General features: G+C 52.2%; 2 protein-coding genes and 1 non-coding gene across 5 annotated transcripts; all 3 read left to right on the top strand.

Moving 5' to 3' along the window:
• Positions 1-2,008: 2,008 nt before the first annotated feature.
• AIF1 (allograft inflammatory factor 1) lies at positions 2,009-3,817 on the top strand. 2 transcript variants are annotated; one of them, XM_058554788.1, is made up of 6 exons: positions 2,009-2,129; positions 2,319-2,380; positions 2,469-2,535; positions 2,903-2,944; positions 3,144-3,306; positions 3,613-3,817. In XM_058554788.1, the coding sequence occupies exons 1-6, from the start codon at positions 2,105-2,107 to the stop codon at positions 3,695-3,697; spliced, it is 444 nt and encodes a 147-aa protein (XP_058410771.1). In that variant the 5' UTR covers positions 2,009-2,104; the 3' UTR covers positions 3,698-3,817. The 2 variants fall into 2 exon arrangements, with proteins under 2 accessions (XP_058410771.1, XP_058410772.1); XM_058554789.1 differs by lacking the exon at positions 2,903-2,944.
• A 3,828-nt stretch (positions 3,818-7,645) lies between these two features.
• Positions 7,646-23,958, top strand: PRRC2A (proline rich coiled-coil 2A). 2 transcript variants are annotated; one of them, XM_058554757.1, is made up of 31 exons: positions 7,646-7,944; positions 10,409-10,583; positions 11,088-11,265; positions 11,633-11,732; positions 12,035-12,107; positions 12,446-12,589; positions 12,751-12,902; positions 13,091-13,170; positions 13,319-13,461; positions 14,003-14,093; positions 14,210-14,426; positions 14,856-15,330; positions 15,784-15,971; positions 16,208-16,505; positions 16,904-17,114; positions 17,306-19,171; positions 19,538-19,809; positions 20,013-20,143; positions 20,399-20,528; positions 20,632-20,717; positions 20,920-21,153; positions 21,290-21,430; positions 21,550-21,621; positions 21,741-21,908; positions 22,096-22,178; positions 22,357-22,567; positions 22,660-22,758; positions 22,894-23,106; positions 23,219-23,313; positions 23,414-23,504; positions 23,624-23,958. In XM_058554757.1, the coding sequence occupies exons 2-31, from the start codon at positions 10,472-10,474 to the stop codon at positions 23,762-23,764; spliced, it is 6,495 nt and encodes a 2,164-aa protein (XP_058410740.1). In that variant the 5' UTR covers positions 7,646-7,944; positions 10,409-10,471; the 3' UTR covers positions 23,765-23,958. The 2 variants fall into 2 exon arrangements, with proteins under 2 accessions (XP_058410740.1, XP_058410739.1); XM_058554756.1 differs by lacking the exon at positions 7,646-7,944 and adding an exon at positions 8,178-8,314.
• LOC131414292 (small nucleolar RNA SNORA38) lies at positions 10,768-10,898 on the top strand. The gene has a single exon (XR_009222181.1). It is a non-coding gene; the product is annotated as a small nucleolar RNA SNORA38 (small nucleolar RNA).
• Positions 23,959-24,078: the final 120 nt, after the last annotated feature.

Raw genomic sequence — 24,078 nt, 5'->3', positions numbered from 1 at the left:
TCCCATGGTCAGAGCAGCTTTCACTTTCTCTATCCCAGGAAGTTTTTCTGAGCATCTAAGCTCTGTCTCACCATGGTAGTCTGCCAAGCCTTCCTTGATCTTGATGGAAAGGCCACTCTGGGAGACAATCTCACTCTGAATAAAACCTGGAATCTTCCCAATGGCCTACAAGGCCCTGCACAGTCTGGCCTCATCTCCTGCCTGTTTCCCCTCACACACCTTGCTCCAGCTATACTGGCCTCCCTGCTGCTTCACAAATACTCCAGATATCCAGACATGTTGCCACCTCAGGACCTTTGCACTTCCTGTTTCCTCTGCCTGAAATGCTCTTCCCCTGTATATCCACATGGCTTGTTCCCTCACCTCCTTGAAATCTTTGCTCAAACATCACTTTCCCAGAGCAGCCTCCCTAACCACCCAATTTAAAACTACAGTCCACTGCAGCACTTCCTATCCCCCTCCCAGACTGTTTTTCGCCTACCGCCTTTTTTTTTTTTTTGGTGAGGAAGATTGGCCCTGAGCTAACATCCATTGCCAATCCTCCTCTTTTTGCTGAGGAAGATTAGCCCTGAGCTAACATTTGTGCCCATCTTCCTATATTTTGTATATGAGATGCCATCACAGCATGGCTTGATGAGTGGTGCATAGGTCCACGCCTGGGATCTGAATCTGCAAACCCCGGGCCGCCAAAGTGGAGCGTGGGAATTTAACCACTACACTACTGGGCCGGCCCCCCTACCGCCTTTAATATACTTGTTTATCTTTATTGTCTGTCTTCCCCAATTAGACTGTCCACGAGGACAAGACTTTACATTTGTTTGGTTCACTGGGCCTAGAAGCATGCCTGGCATACAGTAAGCACTCAATAAATATATGTTGAATGAATACATAAAGAAATGAATTCCCCCCACCAGGCTCTGAGGCCATTGGGAGTGCAGGCTTGCAGCTTTCTCTGCAGAGGGAGTGGCAGCTGCAATAAAGGGAAGTTAAGAAGTCCAAGTCCCCTCTAGCATCGCCCCCACCTGTGTGGGTCAGGGAGCGGGCAGTGAGAAGTGAAAACTCCCAGCTGCAGAAGGGGAAATAGGTTTGGAGCTCTGGGCGGCGGGGCGTTTGGACAAAAGCGTCTCAGTGAGGGGGACATGCTGTCCTCACCTGCCCTAGAAGCAACTAGCCAAACAGAGCAGCAAAGGAGATAAAGGGCATGCCTAGGGAGGCATTTATCAGAGGCTGCTCACCCACTCTGTTGAACCCAGTGACCAGCACATTCCCCCCAGCACACACACGCTCACACACACAAACCTAACATTGGCCTCGTCCCCTGGCTCTTGTGTCCACAAATGCTGTCTCTCTCAGCACCACTTTCAGTTCCTCCAAAGAATCTACTTAAATTCTCAAATTTCTGAGCTCTGTGGATTTTACTGACGATTTCAAAGGAGACATGATGAGGGAGTTACATTGCACATCCGAAAGCAAACTAATTAAAACTCCTTCGTTAGACATTTCCACATTTCCAAGTGCCTCTCTCAAGCTGCCAGGCTGGGAGTGAAGTTTCTCCCCCTTTCCAGACCCGGCACCCATTCTCCCTCCCAGATCCGCTAGCAGACTTCAGATTCTTCTGCCATCTGCAGCGCAGAAACATTCAGTCAGCCCTTCCTCAGCTCCCTATCCAAATCTGAGTGCTCAGACTCATGAAACCCGACAAAACGCAAGGCCTTAGAGTTACCTGAACCTCTGGACCTGTTCAAAGACCATTTGTTCTGGAGAATAAACGCCCCTGGGGTCTTACAGCCCTTCCTCCAGACCTCCGGTGGCTTATCAAAATATTTCTTTCATGCACACACTGGGCTCTCCCTAAGAGGAATGTGGGAGTATGTTATTTTCTCATCCCCATTCTACACCCAGCTCCCCCTTCTTCCTGGGGTGCTAGTGTCAGCAGAAGCTGAGGGGAAGTGAGGCCTGGGACGGAGAGGAGGAGGAATGAGGAGAAAGGGGAAGTTTGCGAGGGAGGCCTCCAAGCAGGCTGGTGGGAGAGGAGAGGCAGCAGACAGAGAGACCGCCAGCTTGGTCTGTCTCCGCTGGCATCTCTGCTAGCATCTGCTGAGCCATGAGCCAAAGCAGGGATTTACAGGGTAGGAAAGGTGGAATAGGCAATAGCCTAAAATGTGAGCAAGGAGATGAACAGACCTGGGGTGGGGGTGGGGGGGCTAGGAGGGCAGTTAGCTAGCCTAGGAAGGCAGAAATGTGATGGCCTGGGGCTGGGTGGGGGAGTGAGGAGAGGAAGTGGGGGTAGGAATACATTAACCTTTGTGCACCGTCAGGAGGAAAAGCCTTCGGGCTGCTGAAGGCCCAGCAGGAAGAGAGACTGGATGAAATCAACAAGGTAAAGGAAGAACTAAGTGGGCAGAGCCTGGGGGAGGGGGCCCTGGCCCTGGAGGGCCTTACTCTGGCTCTCGCTTTCCCCCCCACAGCAATTCCTGGATGATCCCAAATATAGCAGTGATGAGGATCTGCCCTCCAAACTGGAAGCCTTCAAGAGTGAGGGGAAAACTGTAGGGGTGGAGGGGGGTGAGGAGGGTGGGATTTCCCCAAGAACAGAGAGGGGACAGCAGAGACACCAAGTTTACTTTTGTGGTCAGAAGAAGGGAGGTTGCCTCTCTCGCCTCCTGGTTGCAGTCTCTTTCCCTGGCCTGCCCCTCTCAGCACCCCCTCTAGTTCCCGACACCTTAACAGGGCCCTTCAACTCCCCAACCCCCACTTCCTCTGCCTGCTGCACCACCTCCTACCACATCTTCTCCCCAACCTAGCACTGGGTCAGCACCCCTATCTTAACCCCCTACCCGCCCACCCCTGCCTTTGACCCTCCAGCCAGCGCTTACCCTCTCTGCTTTCTCCCTTCACCCAGAGAAATACATGGAGTTTGACATGAATGGAAATGGAGATATTGGTGAGAAAAGGGTGATTTGGGGGAGTGTGCAGGCCTAAGAAGAGGGAGGGCTCCATTCCCCATGGTTTGGGAGAGGGTGGGGGAGTAGGAGGGTACCAGCTACCAGAGTAGGAGGAAGGGGAATGGGGACGTGGAGGTGGGGGGTGGGAGGAGAGAGAAAGTGCCCACCCCCCTTTCTCACCCCATCCTCTGCCTCCAGATATCATGTCCCTGAAGCGAATGCTGGAGAAACTTGGAGTCCCCAAGACACACCTGGAGCTAAAGAAATTAATCAAGGAAGTGTCCAGTGGCTCTGGGGAGACCTTTAGCTACTCTGACTTTGTCAGGATGATGCTGGGCAAGAGATCTGCCATCCTAAAAATGTGAGGGTCTAGTTCCAACCTCCCCTATATGTACCTGTTTTGTCCCCACCCCCAACCCCATCCCCAGGCTTACCTTCTACATATTACTCAGCACCCATTTCTTCCATCCTTTGAGGGGCCCTTCCAAGGTCCTACCCCATCCACAGTTCTGGTCCCCACAGCCCCCAGCACTCCCACTCTTGCCCTTCCTCCTCTTCCTCCCACCCTCACAAGCTGCATTCTCTTCTAGACTTTTGCAGCAGCCTAAGATTTATTCTCTTGAGAGAACTGTCCCCTGACCCCTATGTCTCTTCCCATCTCAACCAGGATCCTGATGTACGAGGAGAAAGCGAGAGAACAGGAGAAGCCAACCAGTCCCCCAGCCAAGAAAGCTATCTCTGAGTTGCCCTGATTTGTGGTGGGGGAGATGTGGTGGGATTGAAGAGGTTTCTAATGACTTCCAACATGGAAAAGGAACAGAAAATTGTGAGCAAGAGTCAAACTAAACTAAATAAATTATTCTCCTGCTCCAGATCAAGTCAGTTTGGTTCCTGTTTGGGGGGATATTTTTTCCTGGGTTTGGGAAGGAGTGAAGCATCTTTGAGGGAAGGGCAGCAAGGATTTGCCCATATGAGCAAGCCATCAACAATTTTGTAGTGTGTCTACTGCAGCAGATGGGTTTGTACACTAAGGAGAATTCCAGATGTATAAGATAGTCTTGACCTCAAGGAATTTAGGTGGGACGAAAAGACATGTACAGATAAAAAAATATCACCCAGGCCCACGATGAAGAGCGAGAATTACCTTGAACCAACATTCTCCATCATTATAAGCTTTGTGACCTTAACAAATCACTCAGCCTCTCTATTTCATCTGAAAATGGGGATGATATCATCTACCCTGCAGTGCCCGATGTATCATAAGCCCTCAATAATGTTTAAAACTTGAGTGAATGGATGGAGGGATGAAAGAACTGGTGTTATTGAATGGCATAAAGGATTCACAATACTATAAAGCCTGATAGTTTAAGAGTTAAATGAGTCATTGAGGTCTTTTTGGGGACAAGCTACAGAAAATGAGTATCTAATGAAAGGAAAAGGGGCTTGTATTAGGAGGACACTGAGGGAAGACGCTGGGGATACAGAATCCCTGGATGGCAGAAATGGTTAAACAGCCAACCCCAGGGGAGGCAGGAGCTAAGAGCTCCGGGCCTTCCGTGAGAATATTCCTGGACTTTTCCTTCAAGGGGTCCAGATGAGTTAACTCTAGCAAGCCCCAGTCGCTGGCCACTATTTCAGACTTCCTGACTCCCTGAAAAGAATTGGCCTAGCTTGTTTCATGTACTGAGGACAGACCAGGCCACTGAGGCCACCCATGTTGGCCCTTCCCAATGGTGAAGCCAGGTTGGCATCCTAAAGTGTACTAGAGTAACTGTATAGGACTTCAAATGAGTGAGATCATTGTAGGCTGAATAAAATATTGGAAAACTGTATAACAAAATTAATAGCTAACCTTTATTGAGCACCTACTATATACTGGATACCATTCTAAATGCTTTAATTAATTTAAATTAATTAATTTAATCTTCGCAACAACCCTGGTGACACCAAGGAGGATAGATAGGATCTGGGGCTTAAATAATTTGTTAGTTCAGGATAAATAAATTGGGTTATGTTCCCACAATGGACTATTATTATACAGCAATGAGAATGAACAAACAACAACTACATACAACAATATGGATGAATTCCATTAATATAATGTTGAGCAAAAGAAGACAGACACAAAAGAACCATCAAATGTACAATTCCATTTGAACAAAGCATAGAAACAGGTAAAACTAATGTATATTGTTAGAAGTCAGGATAGTAGTTAGCCTTGGGGTAGGGCAGCTTCTAGGGTGCTAGTTAAGGTTCTGTTTTTGGTTACATGTTCTGCTCAGTTTGTGAAAATTCATCGAAATATATATTTTCCTATATATATATATATAATTTATACTTTGATTAAAAGATCTAAAAAATCATTCATTGGGCATCAACTACGTGTCATTCCCTATTCTGGGTGTTTGGAATATAAAAGTGAATAAAGATCCCTGCCTTCATGAAGTTTACATGGACAGACAGTAAACAGTAAATATAACTTAAAATTTATATGATCTATTAGAAGATGACAAGTATTATGAAAAAAAGAAGGAAAGTAGAGCAGGTTAAAGGGGATCAGGGGTGCCAGGATGGTCAGGGAAGATTAAAATTTTGAATGGGTAATCATGATAGACCTCTTTGAGAAGGGGACTAACACTGAGCAAAAACTTCAAGGAGGGAAAGGAGTGAGCCATGCTGGTTTCTGGGGGAAGAGCCAACCGTTCAGAGGGAAAAGGAGTGGAAGAGCCCCAAAGTGAGACATGCTTGAGGAAGGTAGGGAGAGTAATAGAATTAGAGACCTAACAGGTGGCCAAGTCATCTAGGGTCTTGTAGGCCACTGTAAGGACTTTGACTTTTATTCTGAGAGAAACAGAGAGGCATTGCAGGACATCGAGCAAAGGAGTCCTTTGAGGCCTCCTTTGAAACAAGGCCCACTCTGGCTGCAGAAGACTGTAGGAGCAGGGGTAGACTCAGGAAGACTAGTTAGGAGTCTGCTGCTGTAACCCAGGTGAGAGCCAAGGGTGGCTCAGATCAAGGTGAAAGCAGTGGAAGTGAAGAGGTTGGATTCTGGATATTTTCTCAAGATAGGGTTCCTGCCTGATTGAAAATGTGGAGTGAGATCAAGGAGTCAATGAGGATTCCAGGTTTTTTGGCTTAACTGGAATTTTTTTTTTTAAACAGTTTTATTTTATTTATTTTTTTTTTGTGAGGAAGATCAGCCCTGAGCTAACATCCATGCTAATCCTCCTCTTTTTGCTGAGGAAGACTGGCTCTGAGCTAACATCTATTGCCAATCCTCCTCCTTTTTTTTTCCCCAAAGCCCCAGTAGATAGTTGTATGTCATAGTTGCACATCCTTCTAGTTACTGTATGTGGGATGCGGCCTCAGCATGGCTGGAGAAGCGGTGTGTCAGTGCGCGCCTGGGATCCGAACCCAGCCCGTCAGTAGCAGAGCATGCGCACTTAACTGCTAAGCCACCGGGCCGGCCCCTTAACTGGAATTTTTAAATTGCCGTCAGCTGAGATGGTGAAGGCTGTGGCTAGGGCACATTTTGAGGGGCCGGAGATCAAATGTTCAGATTTGGACATATTGAACTTGAAGTGATCTATTAGATACCCCAGAGGAGATATCAAGTACACAGTTGTGTATACAAGTCTGGAGTTTGGGAGAGAGGTGTCTGATGAAGATATACATTTGGGAGTCATCAGCACATAAATGCTATATCAAGCCATGAGGCTAATGTCCTTGACACACCCAGTTTGGGTAGAGGATGGGGGTGTAGGCTCGACTGGAGCGGGATTAAGAAAGATTGGGAAGAGAGAAATTGGAGACAGTGAGTATGGATAGCTCTTCCAAGAAATTTTGCTGTGGTAGCTGACAAGAGAATCATTTTGAAAGTTTGAGAACCGAAGTCATCTCAGCTATCTTAATGAGCCTCAGGATAAAATCTTATCCGATTCTTGCTAATTTTTCTGCTCTCCTTTTCCATAATGGACAGGCAGTTCCTTAATTGAGCCACACCAGCCTAGGCACGGGTCCGCCAACCCACGCCTCTGCTCATCAGTTCACTGGGCCTGAGATGTGCAACGTCTCCTCAAACTTGGCTAAATTCTAACTATTTTTTCATATCTCTTAATAACAGTCACATTTCTCTAGAAATATTTCTTAATTTCCCCAGGCACGGTCTGATTTTTATTCCTCTTCTATAATATTTTGTGCATATCTCCGGTGCCTTCAAAACATAATTGTTGAAGGATTTGCTGAACGGGTAGTAGGTCTGATTGAAGCAGTGTAATAGGAGAGTAATAGGAGACAAAGGAAATAGTACTGCATTTCATAGAATGAAACCCATTGTGAAGAGAACGCAAATTGCCAATAATATCAGATATACAAATTTTTCATGAAAATTATAGGTTATAAAATTAAATGTCCGTCAGTCATTGGTTGCCGATATTTTGATGAATAGGTCATTCCTAGCCTACCTTTGTTCAAATGATTTGCATATATTATGCAAATAAATAGAACTACCCAAAGAATACTTACGCTGCGCGGTGCCAGTGATACACTCCGCGGGACCCTTGCATTGGTCTGTCTATCCACCTTATTTGCATGACGTGATTTAATAAATGGGAAACCCCGCCCCTCTGGTGTTTCCACCTCTCGCGAACGGACGCGTGAATTGAGACTCTTCCCTGGTTACGTAAGCTCCGCTCCCTCCCCCCTGCCCACCCCCGCCCGGCAGCTAATCCCTTCCGGCCGGTTCTCTCGCTCGGTCTCCTCCGCTGAAAGCACCACGGGCCTTGTATCGTTTCCTTCCACTCTCTGCGTCCCTACGTCTGTCCGCTCCCATCTTTCCACGAACGCACGACGCACGCCCCGCCTCTTTCTCCCTCGATTTGTCGTGCAAATTCTGCGCCGAACAGCGCTGCGGATCGGCGCTTCATTCCCTCCCCCTGTGCACGTCTCAACGGCCGACGCCGGGGGTCCGCCTCTTCAGCCAACCGGCGTCCTAGCGCCTGTAAGTCCCTCCTCTTTATGCAAATAAACTATGCCGGTTCCCCACGCCCTGCTTTTTTTTTTTTTTTTTTTTTTTTAAAAATAAGAACAGCACTGGAAGTACGTAAAGAGGGGTAGGGTAGAAAGTGCCCCGCCCTTTATGCAAATGAAGGGGCGTGTCTATGCGCGGAGGGAGGTGGGAGGTGGGGGGGCGCTCCCGGGGGCGGCGGTTGCCCGGATGGGCCGTTAGTCGGAGCTCAGCCGCGGAGTGAGCGAGGGAGACGGGAGGAGCCGAACCCGGCGCCATCCGCCGCCATCCGCCCCCGCCCCACCGCCATCCCACCCCGGGGAGCCCTTAGGCCCCGGTTCCGGACCCCCGCGCACCCGGCCAGGTGAGTTTGGGCGAGCCGAGTGCTAACGCTGTTTTCCGGCGCGGGAGCGGTGGTGGCAGCGGCAGCGGCGGCGGTGGCGGGCCGGGAGGAGGAGAAGCTGCCATTAGTCGCCGCCATTTTGTCCTCCTGCTGCCGGGGCCTGCCTGCCCCTCCCCCTCCGACACCCCCACCCTGGGACCCGCATCTCCAGCCCTTCTCAGGGTCTATAGCCTGCTGCTACCCACCCACCCTCCTGGCTTCACAGGGCGACCCCCTCTCCTGGGCCCGTAACTCCCCACCCTCCGCTGCGCTCCTGGCCTCGCACCTCTATCTGTGGGCCCCCTTCGCCGCCGTTGCTTTGGGGTGGGCCGCGCCCGACAGCCCTCTCGGCGGGTCTCCTTTTCTCCGTATTGGTCCCCTTCCCATCACCCAGCGCTTGGGTCCCCCGTTTTTGACGCCCTTCTTCGCGTTGAGTCACTCCCACTGTGGAACCCTGCTTTTATGCTGCATATTTGCTTTCTACGTTCCTCAATCTCACGTCTACTTTTTAATTTTTCCTATTTGCTGTTCCCTCCTTTCTACTCCAACCCCCCTTTTCTTCCTGGGTCTCTTGACACTGCCCCATTCCTTTGCTCTGCATCCTTTTCCTGCCATTCCTGCTTACATGTATTATTTTCCATCTGCTTTCACGGTAACTGTCTTTTGTTAGTCTTAGTCTCCTCATTCCACGACTCTTGTATTCCCTTTTCCTTCGTGTATTTATTTTCAAAGATTGGCCTCCTGAAACACCTATAGGGCAACCCCCATCACCATCTAACCTGTCTTAAAGTTCTCCCCAATTTTAGTCTTCATCCTGGTCCGGTCTGGACTTCCCACCATGTCGTCTCTTTCCTTTACTCCATTCCCCCATATAAATGAATGCCTGGTCAGGAGCTGACTGACTATGGAAAGTTTGACCTGCTTGGGGAGCAAGGGGTATTAGGGAAAGAAATAAATGACTGTTGATGGACACTCTTACTGAGGGTAGGAAAATGAAGTTGGTTCTGGTCTTGGCCCCATGGTTACCGACAGGGTGTTCTTGAGGTGGCTTCGTAATTTTTTGTTTTTCTCACATCTACATAGGGTGAGCCAGAGTCCACCAGTGTTTCATTTGGAGACAAGATTTTTTTCAAGAGCTTGGATGGGGATCAAGTGTAGGAGAAGATGGAGTGTTCCAAATACTTGGGGTTCTATAAATGGGAGTATGTAGAACCCCGATTGTTTCCTGAAGAATTCTCTGGCGCCAGTCCCCCATCTGGCTGAGCAAGCTCATAAAATCCTTAAACTGCTGACATACCTTCCTGCAAACCTCCCCAGATGGGAGTGAGGCTGCTGGGAATGGAACCTGGGGCACAGGGCCCTGGGGTACGGTTAGGGAACTGGTGTCTAAAAAGTAGGGAATCTAGGGCCGGCCCCGTGTCTTAGAGGTTAAGTGCGCGTGCTCCGCTGCTGCCGGCCCGGGTTCGGATCCCGGGCGCGCACAGACACACCGCTTCTCTGGCCATGCTGAGGCCGCGTCCCACATACAGCAACTAGAAGGATGTGCAGCTGTGATATACAACTATCTACTGGGGCTTGGGGGGGGGAATAAATAAATAAAATTATTAAAAAAAATAAAAAGTAGGGAATCTAAAACTCTGTTTGTTGCGTGGTGGAGCCGTATGCCTCTTTTTGGTTTTCTTTGGGGCTTGGACTTGTCCTGTTTTATTGTAGGTCTCAGAAATGATTTTGGTGGAGGGAGAAGAGATTATAACTTGTGGGGATAATGAAGAGGCTGCTAGCCTTTATAGACTGGCACAAAGGGGCGGGTGTTTATACTAGGAGGAGACTAAATTTTTATTTGGATTTCCTTGACAAGAGGTGTCTGGGGGAAATAGGGAACATGGCATTTGGGCTCTGTGGGAGATGAGTAGATCATGGTTGCTTAAGGGGACTGGGGAGTTTAAATAGGCTAGAGGAAAAGACACCAGAGGGCCACATATCTGGACCTCTGATGAGAATGAAAGGGAGCTTTTAGGCTTCTGTTAGAGTCTGTAAAGGGAGCAGAGACTGAAACATTTGGTGTCTGGCCCACAGGCTCCGGCACGTTTTGGGGGAGGTGCCTGCAGGACCCAACGTACTCAATGAGCTTCCAGCGCAATGTCCGATCGCTCGGGGCCGACTGCCAAGGGGAAGGATGGAAAGAAGTATTCCTCGCTCAACCTGTTTGATACGTATAAGGGCAAGTCCTTAGAGATCCAGAAACCCGCTGGTGAGGGTCCTGTAAAGATGCTCCTAATTATTGGATGTTGGACATGAATGGGGCATGTGATTTAGAGCTCTTTGAGGGGAAATGGCTATAGTACAGATACCAAAAGACTAGAGGAACACTAGAGACTTCCCAGCTTTATCTTGGGTCCTGTAGGGGACTTTGGGCTTTGGGTGAACACCAGTTACCCTCCTACAAAGGCGTGTCTGTGGTTCCCTGTCTTTGGACACGTAAGAATTGGAGGCAAAGAAATGTGGACTTGGAGAAGTCTGGGGCCAGCTTGCTCCCTGCAGGCTCAAGATCAACCAGCCCACATAGAAGCATTGAATGGAACACATCTAAGCCTTCCAGATAGGGTTTCAGAGATTGCTGAGGGCAAAGGAAGGGATAGTTTCTAAGAGAAGTTTGGTAATAAGACATTGAGGATGTCTAAATGGGGCCTAGGGTGGGACGCTGTCAGATCTGCCATGTAAGGCATTTTTCACCCCCTCTCCATCTTTTCTCTAGTTGCCCCTCGCCATGGCCTGCAGAGTCTTGGGAAAGTTGCCATTGCCCGGCGTATGCCACCCCCAGCCAACCTTCCAAGCCTGAAAGCCGAGAACAAAGGCAATGACCCCAACGTTTCACTAGTGCCGAAAGACGGAACAGGATGGGCAAGCAAACAGGAGCAGTCCGACCCCAAGAGGTAGACAGAGGCTTGGGGGGGAACCTAGAGTGACGAGTATTTTAATTTTGAGCTTCTGGATGAATTGGGGCTTGGTCTAGCCCAACCACGTAAGAGCCAGAGACAAAGAGGGAAGCCTCTCTTCTGCCTAGTCCAGGACTCTTGTTAGATGACCAAGGAGTGGTATCTTTAGTTTTCTGTCTGATGGAAAGAAAGCATGAAGAAAGAGATGACAGCCTATGGAGGGTGACGTGGTTTTAGTATCTTGTCCTAATGTTTGTAAACAGCAGCAAATAGGCCTGGGTTCAGTTCCTGTCCTCTACCATTTGGAGAAGTATGGAACATATCTTAGGCTCTGGATAACCTTCCCATCCTACCATCCCCTCAGTTCCGATGCCTCAACCGCTCAGCCGCCGGAATCGCAGCCACTGCCGGCTTCACAGACGCCTGCCTCCAACCAACCGAAACGACCCCCAGCAGCCCCCGAGGTATTGAAGGACTGGATGTTATTGAAAGGGTGGGGGCAAGAGTAGCTTGTAGCAGTGGCCAGCCCTGGTGGCCTAGTGGTTAAGTTCAGTGCACTCTGCTTTGGTGGCCCAGGTTTGGTTCCCAGGTGCAAACCTACACCGCTCTGTTAGTGGCCATGCTGTGCTGGCAGCCCACATACTAAAAAATAGAGGAAGATTGACACAAATGTTAGCTCTGGGCGAATCTTCCTCAGCAAAAAAAAAAAAACAAACTTGTAGCTCCCCCAGCCACACCACCATTTGTTATCTCTCTGCTTCCCCAGAACACTCCTTTGGTTCCAAGCGGGGTAAAGTCCTGGGCACAAGCCAGCGTTACCCATGGAGCACATGGAGATGGTAAGTGCAGGGCTGTTTGGGGAGCTCTTTCTGGGCACCTTGGTAGGCAGGAGCCCTGCGCTGTACTTTCAGTGAAGTGTCGTCAGTTCTCTGACTGAATTTTGGATCCCATATTCAGTTTCATAGGGCACATGAGCAAATTTGTCTCAGTGTTATATGAGGGTGAGGAGGGTGTCCCAGCACTGACATTTTTGGGACGGGAATGAGCACCTAATACATAGAGGATGAGTTTGAAGACAGGAACCTGATGATCTGGTACCTGTCAGAGCCTTCCACTTTCGTGCTGCATCTTCAGTAAATGTGCTTCTGTTTTCTGCTTTGTACCTCAACCCCAACAGGTGGAAGGGCATCAAGCCTACTGTCACGATTCTCTCGAGAGGAATTTCCGACCCTGCAGGCGGCTGGCGACCAGGACAAGGCTGCCAAGGAAAGGGAGTCTGCCGAACAGTCGTCTGGGCCCGGACCAAACCTCCGCCCCCAAAGTGAGTGGCTGCCATTTGTGAGTGAGTCGGGGGGTGAGGAGGAGTGGTTACCTTTTGGCCAGGACGTTACCGTGTTCTATCTCAGAGCTAAGCGCTGGCTTACTCATCTATCTGCCCATCACTTTCAGCTGTGTTTACTGTCTGCCTTTTGCAAACTACAGATTCTACAACTTGGAGGGACGGAGGTGGGCGTGGCCCTGATGAGCTGGAGGGCCCGGACTCCAAACTTCATCACGGCCATGATCCCCGGGGCGGGCTGCAGCCTTCGGGCCCACCCCAGTTCCCTCCCTACCGCGGGATGATGCCGCCTTTCGTGAGTTTGGATATCTTGTTTTGGAGTGGTTGTGCTGGAAGCTAGAGAGTTAGGAATTAGGATTTAAGGTTTGGAGGAGACAGAAAACAGGGACCTATGACATACAGTGAAGGTGGGATGGATGATAGGTTTAAGGAGCTGGCAGGCTATTTGTCCCCTGAGCAGCTACTGTTTGGGCTCTTTTGCAGATGTATCCCCCATATCTCCCGTTCCCTCCGCCCTATGGACCCCAGGGGCCTTACCGATACCCCACTCCTGATGGGCCCAGGTGGGTAATCCAGGTCTGTGTTTGTGGTTGGGGACAGGGAAAGCCTGTTGGGGGAGGAGATGGTTTTCTAGCCAGGAGGTTTAGTCATGTATGTGGTTATACAGCATGCCATCTCTTACCCCGTTTCCCGTTTTCCTTTTATACACAGCCGGTTCCCCCGTGTGGCGGGCCCCCGGGGCTCAGGGCCACCAATGCGCCTTGTAGAGCCTGTGGGTCGGCCTTCCATCCTTAAAGAGGATAATCTCAAAGAGTTTGACCAGTTGGACCAGGAGAATGATGATGGTTGGGCAGGTAAGTGGATGTTAAGGATCAAGCATTTTGGGTTTAAAAGGCAAAATCCAGTGAGGAAAAAATGGGGGGTTGTGTGAGAGAAAAGCGGATGTTGAAGGGTAGTGGAGATATATGGAGAAAAGCTAAGTCCTGAGGGCCGGCTCCGTGGCTTACCGGTTAAGTGCGCGCGCTCTGATGCTGACGGCCCGGGTTCGGATCCCGGGCGCGCCCCGAGGCACCACTTCTCCGTCCAACGCGGGGCCGAGTCCCACGTACAGCAACTAGAAGGATGTGAACCTATGACATACAACTATCTACTGGGGCTTTGGGGGAAAAAAATGAATAAATAAAATCTTTAAAAAAAAAAAAAACTAAGTCCTGATAAAGAACTGTAAGGAGCAAGAGTGACAAGACTCATGGTGGATCTAGACTTCAAGGGGAGGGGGTTTGGCATTGGTAGTGTGTCCTGTCATGTAGTTCCAGAACGTTTCCTGTGTTCCGGAAGATAGCTGAGATGGGAGAGCAGAATGCTTGGGCTACTACTCTTCACTTTTCCCCTCAGGGGCCCATGAGGAGGTCGACTACACTGAGAAGCTCAAGTTCAGCGATGAAGAAGATGGGCGAGACTCCGATGAGGAGGGAGCTGAGGGCCAGTGAGTTAGGACCCTCTGGGGAGAGAAGGGGCTTCAGTTTCTCTCGTGGTGGTATACTCTTAAAAAAAAGAGCTGGGTTGTAGCTGATTTTAATTGCACTGTTGGTCTGCTCACAGCAAGGAGTCCCAGTCAGCTGCTGGTGAGGAACGGCCCCCTGAAGCAGATGGCAAAAAGGGCAACTCCCCCGGCAGCGAACCGCCCCCTCCCAAGACGGCCTGGGCAGAGACCTCTCGGCCTCCAGAGACAGAGCCGGGGCCTCCTGCACCAAAGCCTCCCCCACCCCCACCTCACCGGGGCCCCGCCGGGAACTGGGGCCCTCCTGGGGACTACCCAGTGAGTGTCTATAACAAGGGGTTGAGAGGGTCAGTTGTGGGAGATTAGTGTCAGCTGAGTACCTGAAGTAGTAATGGTAGAGGAAGCTGGAGGGAGGGCTGGAAATGTGTTACAGGAAGTATAGAGCTGTGGAGCATCTCTGAAAAGGTTTGAAACATTCTTGGTGATATGGGAGTCTGTGTGAAAAGAAAATTTGGGGTGCTAGTGAGGAAGAACAAGGAAGCCTGGGTGTTTGGGTCTCTGAAAGGAGAGAGGAAACAGAAAAATAAAAAGACCAGGATTATGAGTTTGTCCTTACCCAGAAAGGCCATCAGCCTCAAGGCCTGGTCCTTGCACCTGAAGCTAGAGACAGTTGATCAGTCTGTGAAAGAGATTATAGGAAGCATAATGACTGATGCCTCTGGCCCTGCTGGCTCTGCGCATTGACAGGATCGTGGGGGCCCTCCCTGTAAGCCCCCAGCGCCTGAGGACGAGGATGAGGCATGGCGGCAGCGGCGAAAGCAGTCTTCATCTGAGATCTCCCTGGCCGTGGAGCGAGCCCGGCGTCGGCGAGAAGAGGAGGAACGACGCATGCAGGAGGAGCGCCGGGCAGCCTGTGCCGAGAAGCTCAAGCGACTTGATGAGAAGTTTGGGGCACCTGACAAGCGGCTCAAAGCAGAGCCTGCTGCCCCACCTGCTGCCCCTCCTGCCCCAGCTCCACCACCTGCAGTCCCCAAAGAACTCCCCACACCTCCAGCTCCTCCACCGGCACCAGTCCCAACACCAGAAAAAGAACCAGAAGAGCCAGCACAGGCTCCCCCTGCCCATTCCACCCCCACTCCAGGTGTAGCTGCAGCTCCCACCCTGGTGAGTGGTGGCGGCAGTACCAGTAGCACCAGCAGTGGCAGCTTCGAAGCCAGTCCAGGTACGGGGATGGAGATAGATACTAGCAGGTGTCAGACCTCTGCTTGAGTTGGTACAGTTGGTAAGAATGGGAGTAAATGAAGTAGAAGGCAGTTGTTTTGGTTGATTGGACTATCAGTGGTAGAGGAAAAAGAGCATCTTTTGCTTGTATGAATATCTGAGGGGGGGAAGGTTTTACTCCCCGAATCCCTGAATAAGTGGTCACCTAAAACCACTTTCCACAGGCCTGGCATGGAGCAAGACTGAAGAAAGTATCTCTTGTTTTGGTGGTTTCATGGGAAGTTAATGGCACCATCATTGGCTCTTGAGAGGCCATGAAGTGTTTTCATGGGTTTTAAATGGGAAGGGCTTATCTTTAGAGATCTAGAGGTGAGAGCTGAAATTATGGGGGTATTCATGGACTATCTTGGTGAACTAGGCCACTCTGATTGTTGTCTTGTTTTCAATGCAGTAGAACCCCAGCTGCCCCCAAAAGAGGGTCCTGAACCACCAGAAGAGGTTCCTTCTCCTGCCACACCCCCAGCCCCAAAGGTGGAACCCAAGGGTGATGGGGTTGGCTCCACCCGGCAGCCCCCTAGCCAGGGCTTGGGCTACCCCAAATATCAGAAGTCGTTGCCGCCTCGTTTCCAGCGGCAGCAACAGGTTAGATTGAGTTAGTTCCCTTCCTAGGGGCTGCTTCCTTCCCTGGCTTCAACATTTACCCTATCCATAAGTTACCTTCTAGGCCTGTCTGTCAGTTCTGTCTCCGCTGCATCACCCTAGTTTGTATCTATTGTTCATGTCCGTGTATTAATCTTTTTTCTTTGCTGGTTCCTTTTTCTGTCTTAGGATGGGGAGGCTTTGATTTCTGTCTTATCCTCTCTTTTGTCCTTCCCCAGGAGCAGCTCTTGAAGCAGCAACAGCAGCAGCAGTGGCAGCAGCATCAGCAGGGCTCTGCCCCACCTGCCCCAGTGCCCCCATCACCACCACAGCCTGTGACCATGGGGGCTGTGCCAGCTCCGCAGGCTCCTCCACCACCCCCTAAGGCCCTGTACCCAGGTGCTCTGGGCCGGCCCCCACCCATGCCCCCAATGAACTTCGATCCCCGCTGGATGATGATTCCTCCTTATGTGGACCCCCGGCTCCTCCAGGGCCGGCCCCCTCTGGACTTCTACCCTCCTGGTGTACATCCCTCTGGTAAGGGGATGAAGGAGGGGTGGGGGCCCCCTTAGTCCTGGGAACTGTGTATCAGCATCTTGCTGTGGGGATGAAGGGCCACCACTGAAGTGGGGAGGGGATATGCTTAGCACTGCTGAGATAGCTCTTTGTTATAAGAATGGGCTTGGGGAAGAAAGAGATAGTGGTCTCTTCATTGGCCAAGATTTGCTTGGGATTGATTGATTTCATTTGTAGGGAAGCTGCGTGGATAACCCTGTCTCAGGAAAGGAGGCAAGACACAAGACTTATTGGGAATAAGAGATGGGGGAGCTGACATTAACTTGACTGACAGGATTAGACTGAGGAGATGGTTTTTGGGCTGGAGGGCCTGTCACATAAAAAAGGGTTGTCTTTCTCATGTTCTTTCGTTTTCTCAGGTCTAGTTCCCAGGGAGCGTTCAGACAGTGGGGGCTCAAGCTCAGAGCCATTCGAGCGCCATGCACCCCCTCTCTTACGGGATCGGGGCACTCCACCAGTGGATCCAAAGTTGGCCTGGGTAGGAGATGTCTTCACCACCACACCTGCTGACCCCCGTCCACTTACCTCACCACTGCGCCAGGCTGCTGATGAGGATGACAAGGGGATGAGGTGAGTGAGTAGTGAGAAATGGATGAGTTCCTAGTGAAAGGAGAAAAGGTAGTTTGGATTATTGGTGAGGTGATAGGGATAAACACGAAAGGAGTATTTAGGTCATAATAACCTCTTCTCTTTCCCCACCTAATTTCAGTTATCCTTGTCCTGAGACACTAATTTCCATTCTTTTTTGTCTTCCTTTTCAGGAGTGAGACTCCTCCAGTACCTCCCCCACCACCCTATCTGGCTAGTTACCCAGGCTTTCCCGAGAATGGAGCCCCTGGGCCCCCAATCCCTCGCTTCCCTCTGGAGGAGCCAACTGCCCCAGGGCCCCGTCCACTCCCCTGGCCCCCAGGCAATGATGAGGCGGCCAAGATGCAAGCTCCACCACCCAAGAAGGAAACCCCCAAGGAGGAGACTCCACAGCTAATAGGGCCAGAAACCAGCCGAAAGCCTGCCCGCGGAGTTGGGGGCCAAGGCCCTCCACCACCTCGCAGAGAGAGCCGCACTGAAACCCGGTGGGGCCCTCGCCCAGGCAGCAGTCGTCGTGGAATCCCTCCAGAGGAGCCAGGGGCCCCTCCCCGCCGGGCTGGTCCTATAAAGAAACCCCCACCACCTGCAAAAGTCGAAGAGCTGCCTCCCAAGCCCCTCGAACAGGGGGATGAAACCCCCAAGATCCCAAAGCCAGACCCACTCAAGACGGCAAAGGGGAAGATAGGGTGCCCCAAGGAGACCCCACCCTCTGGGAATCTTTCCCCTGCCCCAAGGCTTCGGAGGGACTATTCCTATGAAAGAGTGGGTCCTACCTCTTGCCGGGGTCGGGGCAGAGGCGAGTATTTTGCCAGAGGGAGGGGTTTTCGGGGGACCTATGGGGGCCGAGGGCGGGGAGCCCGAAGCCGAGAGTTCCGCAGTTATCGAGAGTTTCGTGGAGACGATGGGCGTGGAGGGGGGGCAGGGGGACCAAACCATCCCCCTGCTCCCCGAGGCCGCACTGCCAGTGAGACACGAAGTGAGGGTTCAGAGTACGAAGAAATCCCCAAGCGGCGCCGGCAGCGAGGCTCGGAAACGGGCAGTGAGACCCATGAGAGTGATCTGGCCCCCTCAGACAAGGAGGCTCCCCCACCCAAGGAGGGAGTACTCACTCAGGTTCCTCTTGCTCCGCCACCATCAGGAACCCCGCCTTCGCCAGCCCCAGCCCGCTTTTCCACTGCCCGAGGTGGGCGAGTCTTCACTCCCAGAGGTGTGCCTTCACGCCGGGGCCGAGGTGGAGGACGGCCTCCTCCACCCATTTGCCCAGGTTGGAGCCCTCCAACCAAGTCCCTGGCTCCCAAGAAGCCTCCAGCAGGTCCTTTGCCACCAAATAAGGAGCCTTTGAAAGAAAAGCTTATCCCAGGGCCTCTGTCCCCCATGGCCCGCGGAGGCAGTGGTGGAGGCAGCAACATGGGCATGGGTGTGGAAGATGGGGAGCGGCCCCGAAGGAGGCGCCATGGGAGGGCTCAGCAGCAGGACAAACCGCCTCGGTTCCGGAGGCTGAGACAGGAGCGAGAGAATGCTGCCAGAGGGGCTGAGGGCAAGCTCTCTTCCCTAGTCCTTCCAGTCTCCACTCCTGGACCCGAGGAGGCCCTCACTACAGTAGCAGTACCCGCACCACCTCGCCGGACAGCTGCCAAGTCTCCTGATCTGTCAAACCAGAACTCAGACCAAGCCAATGAGGAATGGGAGACTGCGTCAGAGAGCAGCGACTTTGCTAGTGAGCGCCGGGGGGACAAGGAGGCTCCCCCGCCAGCACTGCTGACCTCCAAAGTTGTGGGAAGTTCTGGAGGCAGTGGAGGCGGAGCCGGACCAGGCATTTCAACCATGTCCCGCGGAGACCTGAGCCAGAGAGCCAAGGATTTGAGCAAGCGGAGTTTCTCGAGTCAGCGGCCGGGCATGGAAAGGCAAAACCGGCGCCCAGGTCCAGGCAGCAAGGCTGGCAGCGGTGGCAGCAGTAGTGGAGGTGGTGGGGGTCCTGGAGGGAGGACCGGCCCAGGGCGAGGGGACAAGAGGAGCTGGCCCTCTCCCAAGAACCGAAGGTGGGTAGGGATAAGACCTTAAGTTTGTTCCTAAGGTTAAGAAACAGGGAGAGGGGAGAAAACCTGAGGGAAAGGTAAGGCCAAGTGCTGTGGAGTTTGAGACCTGAGGGCGCATGGGCTCTTAGAAAGGCACTCAGATGTCCATGTCTAGGGACAGTAGCCAGAAAGCACTTGATACTAGTCAGGAATACCCATGTGTTCCCTGTTCCTTGCTCTCCGGTGTATCGACCTGTACACATAGAATTCTTTAGAAGTGCGCAACAACACCTGGATTTTAATAGGGAAGAGGACAGGTTGGAAGAGATTTGAGTTGTAGGGAAAGAAACAATTTCGTGAATACTGGAGCTGATGCTCTGTTCTCTTCAGCCGTCCTCCAGAGGAGCGTCCCCCGGGGCTTCCTCTGCCTCCCCCGCCCCCCAGCAGTTCTGCTGTCTTCCGCCTGGACCAAGTTATCCACAGCAACCCCGCTGGCATCCAACAGGCTCTGGCCCAGCTCAGCAGCCGCCAAGGGAGTGCAGCTGCACCAGGGGGGCACCCAAGGCCTAAGGCTGGGCCTCCCCAAACCCCTCAAGGCCCCTCCCCTCGGCCCCCAGCCCGATATGACCCTCAGAGGGCCAACAACAACGATGTCAATTCAGGTAAGCTGGAGGGTCGAAGTGGGGAGATGTCTCCATTCCCAGAGAGGTCAGGTGCTAAAGCAGGGAGAGCCTCCAGCCTGGGGGCCTTGATGCTGGATGCCTGCACTGAACAGGGTGGAAGGATTGGGAGGGGCAGTAAGGAGGAAAAGGCTAGGGGCAGTGATAGAGCAAGCAGATGCTGGTGCATTTCTCCTCTTCTCCAGACCCCCACCTCGAGGAGCCAGAGCCGATGGTGAGGGGGGTGGGCGGGACTCCCCGGGACAGTGCCGGGGTTAATCCCTTCCCCCCCAAACGTCGGGAGCGGCCTCCCAGAAAACCGGAACTGCTACAGGAGGTGAGGGATGGGGCTTGAGATTGTGCTTCACTGTTCTCACTCCTGAAGGTTCTCACTTAGGTTTTCTCCATTCTCTTTCCTAGTCATGTCTTTTCTCTTCCTGCTATTGTGTTCTCATCCTAAATTCTCAAAATTAGTCACTGCTTGCTTTCCATATGTTTCTCTTGTTACTCCACACCTCACTGGGTCCCAGCTTCTTACATTCCCTAGTTCCCCCCTCATTCATGTTTTGTCTCCGGCCTTTCTCACCTTTAGGAATCTTCGCCGCCACCTCATAGCTCTGGATTCTTGGGCTCCAAGCCTGAGGGTCCGGGCCCTCAGGGAGAGTCCAGAGATGCAGGAACTGAGGCGCTGACCCCTCACATCTGGAATCGTTTACATACTGGTGAGTAAAGCTGAGCGGAAGGAATTTTAGAGGGCTTAGAGAAGGAGACAGGCCTCAGAACTGTCGTCTCTAACTTAATATGTTCGGCTGGTGCTCTTCCCAGCCACTAGCAGAAAGAGTTACCGGCCCGGCTCCGTGGAGCCCTGGATGGAACCTCTGAGTCCTTTTGAGGATGTAGCTGGCACAGAGGTGAGTAAGGATGGGAAGGGAGTGTCTCTGAGCTGGGGTTTTATTGAGCACTGGTCATACTTTCCACCTGTTCTGGGTTGAGTCTGGGGTTATTCCCTCATACAGTTGTTTCTTTCGTTCAGTTCACCTATCGGTGTACATCGTTCAGGTATTGGGGTGCTTTCTGCCCTGATTTAACTAACTCCTTCTCCACTCCTCTCAGATGAGTCAGTCTGACAGTGGGGTGGACCTGAGTGGGGATTCTCAGGTGTCATCAGGTCCCTGCAGCCAGCGAAGTTCCCCTGATGGAGGACTCAAGGGGGCAGCAGAGGGGCCCCCCAAGCGGCCTGGAGGCCCCTCACCCCTGAATGCTGCTCCTGGTGAGGGTCCACCTGGTTCTGAACCCTCTGAACCTCCTAGGAGACGGCCACCTGCCCCCCACGATGGGGACAGAAAGGTAAAAGACCAAGAAAGGATAAGAGGAATGTTTCTGGGACTTCTGACTTTGGCCCTGCCTTTGTCTCCCACTTCCCTCTGCCCGTGTGTTCTGGGGATTCCCTGATTTGGGCTTCTCTTTCCTTCCCCCAACCCAGGAGCTGCCCCGGGAGCAGCTTCTGCCCCCTGGCCCCATTGGCACAGAACGATTGCAGCGTACAGATCGAGGCCCAGAGCCTGGCTCCCTCCGGCCATCCCATCGACCTGGCCCCCAGGTCCAGTTTGGCACTAGTGACAAGGTCTGCATGGCCTGGATCCTGGGTGTCTTGGGTTGGCTGGAGAGAAGGGAAGGACTAGAGGTGGGACGTGGAGGACACATGTGAATCATGGCACCATCTTCCCTGCCTCATGATCACAGGATTCGGAGTTGCGCCTAGTGGTAGGAGACAGTTTAAAAGCAGAGAAGGAGCTGACGGTATCAGTCCCTGAGGTAAGTGGGAGAGGGAGAGTTTGGTGGAAATGCCTTAGATTTCTGAAGAAGACGGCTGGGAGTGGCCCGGGCATCCAGCACGCCCAGACGTCCCTCTTGACAAGGCTTCTCCTTCCCAGACCATTCCCATATCCCGAGACTGGGAGCTGCTCCCCAGTGCTTCTGCCTCAGCTGAGCCACAATCCAAGAACCTGGGTTCTGGGCACTATGGCCCAGAGCCCAGCTCCTCAGGCCAGCGCTTGTACCCTGAGGTCTTCTATGGCAGCCCTGGGCCACCCAGTTCTCAGGTAGGTCCTGCGTCCTATCCCATGACCCCTTTCTGCCTGCTGTCCCTTACAATCAAGCCTTTCCAATTTGTATACTTTAAAACCTCATTTTTTGTCATTTCGTTTTTCTCCTTTTACTGTAATGGGTGGGGTGGATGAGCTTTTCTTGACCAGAAAAACGAGTTATTTCAGCCTGGCTCTCCTACAGGTGTCTGGGGGAGCCATAGACTCTCAGTTACATCCCAACAGTGGAGGCTTCCGCCCTGGGACACCCTCACTGCACCCTTACAGGTAAGACTAGATGCTTGTGAGTCTCAAGGAAATGGAGCAGTGCTTCAGGGGAGAGGGATGGGGAAGACATATTTCTAGGGTACCAAAGGCTAGTGGACTTAGGGCATCGCTCAGGCTAAAAGAGTAAGTGACTGGTTTCGTGATATCTCTCCTTCCCCTCGTCCCAATTTCTTTTCAGATCACAGCCCCTGTACCTCCCACCGGGCCCAGCCCCTCCCTCGGCACTGCTTTCTGGGGTAGCTGTCAAGGGCCAGTTTCTGGATTTCTCAGCACTGCAAGCAACAGAGCTGGGGAAGTTGCCAGCTGGAGGAGTTCTCTACCCTCCACCTTCCTTCCTCTACTCTCCAGCTTTCTGCCCCAGCCCTTTGCCCGACCCACCTTTGCTTCAGGTAAGAGGTGGGCTAGGTGCTAGGTTTAGGGAGTTAGGGTTGGGGAGAAAGCTTTTGGGGGAGGTGACGTATTTCTCCCTGTTCCCCGACAGGTGCGCCAGGATCTGCCATCCCCCTCAGAATTTTATTCTACTCCTCTGCAACCTGGTGGCCAAAGTGGCTTCCTCCCCTCAGGGGCCCCTGCCCAGCAGGTACCGTTTATCCTCCCACTTTCCCTTCATTCTATTTCTCAGTTTGGCTTTTTGATTGTTACTTTTTATTTTACTCTATTCCTGGTTTTCTGATATTCTTCCCTGCCTCCAACACACACACCCATGTTGTTATAGATGCTTCTACCCATGGTGGACTCACAGCTGCCTGTGGTGAACTTTGGCTCTCTGCCAGCAGCGCCTCCTCCTGCTCCACCCCCCCTTTCTCTGTTACCTGTGGGTCCTGCTCTGCAGCCCCCAAGCCTGGCTGTCCGGCCCCCACCTGCTCCTGCTACTCGGGTGCTGCCTTCACCTGCCAGGCCCTTCCCCCCTAGCTTGGGGCGAGCAGAGGTAAGGTACAGGAACTGGAGCGCTAGGGAACTCCAAGAGGTAGGGGTAGGGATTCAGTTTCTCAGGATGAATGGGTTGAGAAGCAAGAGGCTCATGAATTTTTTTCCTTTAGCTGCACCCAGTGGAACTAAAGCCGTTCCAGGATTATCGAAAACTGAGCAGCAACCTTGGGACACCTGGGTCTTCACGTACTCCCCCAGCTGGAAGGCAAGAGAAGGGAATGGGGATGCAGACTGCCCATCCCCAAGGACTTTGGGGACCAGGGAGCAAGTCTTAAGCTCAGTTTAAACAACCCTTTCTCCTTTAGGTCTTTCTCTGGCCTCAATACCCGTCTCAAGGCCCCACCTTCCACCTACAGTGGAGTCTTCCGCACCCAGCGCATCGACCTCTACCAGCAGGTGAAGGAGAAACCCCTGTGGCCCCAAGTCTGAGTTCAAGAGTTACCACTTGAGTTCCTGTCATTCCACCCCTGACCTCCTAGAATGACTTAACTCTTCCCCTTGTACCTGTCCCCCAGGCCTCCCCCCCGGATGCCCTGCGCTGGATGCCGAAGCCTTGGGAGCGGGCAGGGCCACCTTCTCGAGAAGGGCCTTCCCGACGGGCGGAGGAGCCTGGGTCCCGAGGGGACAAGGAACCTGGGTTGCCCCCACCCCGCTGAGGGAGTTCCCCTTGCCCCCCCCCCCCCGGGGTTTGTATATAGATTATAAATATATAAGGGGGAAAGGGGTGGGTGGTGAGGGGTTGTGGGGCTGGGGCCTCACTTATCTCCTCCCCCCTCTCCTGGTCCCCTATCCCTGGGGCTGTTTGTTAAAAAAGGAGAATAAAAGGATTAAAAAAATATTTCCAAAATGATTTGGGGGATGAGTTGGTTTGCAATCTCTTGTATCACTGTAGAGTAGTTTCAGCCAGGGAACTATTGGTTACTACCCCCAGGGATCTCTTGTAACAAAATACCTCAGAATTTAACTCGTT

Source organism: Diceros bicornis, chromosome 14, assembly GCF_020826845.1.
Source record: "Diceros bicornis minor isolate mBicDic1 chromosome 14, mDicBic1.mat.cur, whole genome shotgun sequence".
Taxonomy (NCBI): Eukaryota; Metazoa; Chordata; class Mammalia; order Perissodactyla; family Rhinocerotidae; genus Diceros; species Diceros bicornis.
This window is presented reverse-complemented; position numbering and strand designations above follow the sequence as displayed.

What these genes read in the sequence shown, in the direction of transcription:
- PRRC2A (XM_058554757.1), top strand. Translation starts at nt 10,472, where the DNA reads ATGTCCGATCGCTCGGGGCCGACTGCCAAGGGGAAGGATGGAAAGAAG. An exon ending in CTAGCTTGGGGCGAGCAGAG is followed by an intron (nt 23,107 to 23,218) that starts GTAAGGTACAGG and finishes TTTTTCCTTTAG; the next exon opens with CTGCACCCAGTGGAACTAAA. An exon ending in CGTACTCCCCCAGCTGGAAG is followed by an intron (nt 23,314 to 23,413) that starts GCAAGAGAAGGG and finishes TTTCTCCTTTAG; the next exon opens with GTCTTTCTCTGGCCTCAATA.
- AIF1 (XM_058554788.1), top strand. Translation starts at nt 2,105, where the DNA reads ATGAGCCAAAGCAGGGATTTACAGG. An exon ending in CCAAAGCAGGGATTTACAGG is followed by an intron (nt 2,130 to 2,318) that starts GTAGGAAAGGTG and finishes GTGCACCGTCAG; the next exon opens with GAGGAAAAGCCTTCGGGCTG. An exon ending in GACTGGATGAAATCAACAAG is followed by an intron (nt 2,381 to 2,468) that starts GTAAAGGAAGAA and finishes TCCCCCCCACAG; the next exon opens with CAATTCCTGGATGATCCCAA.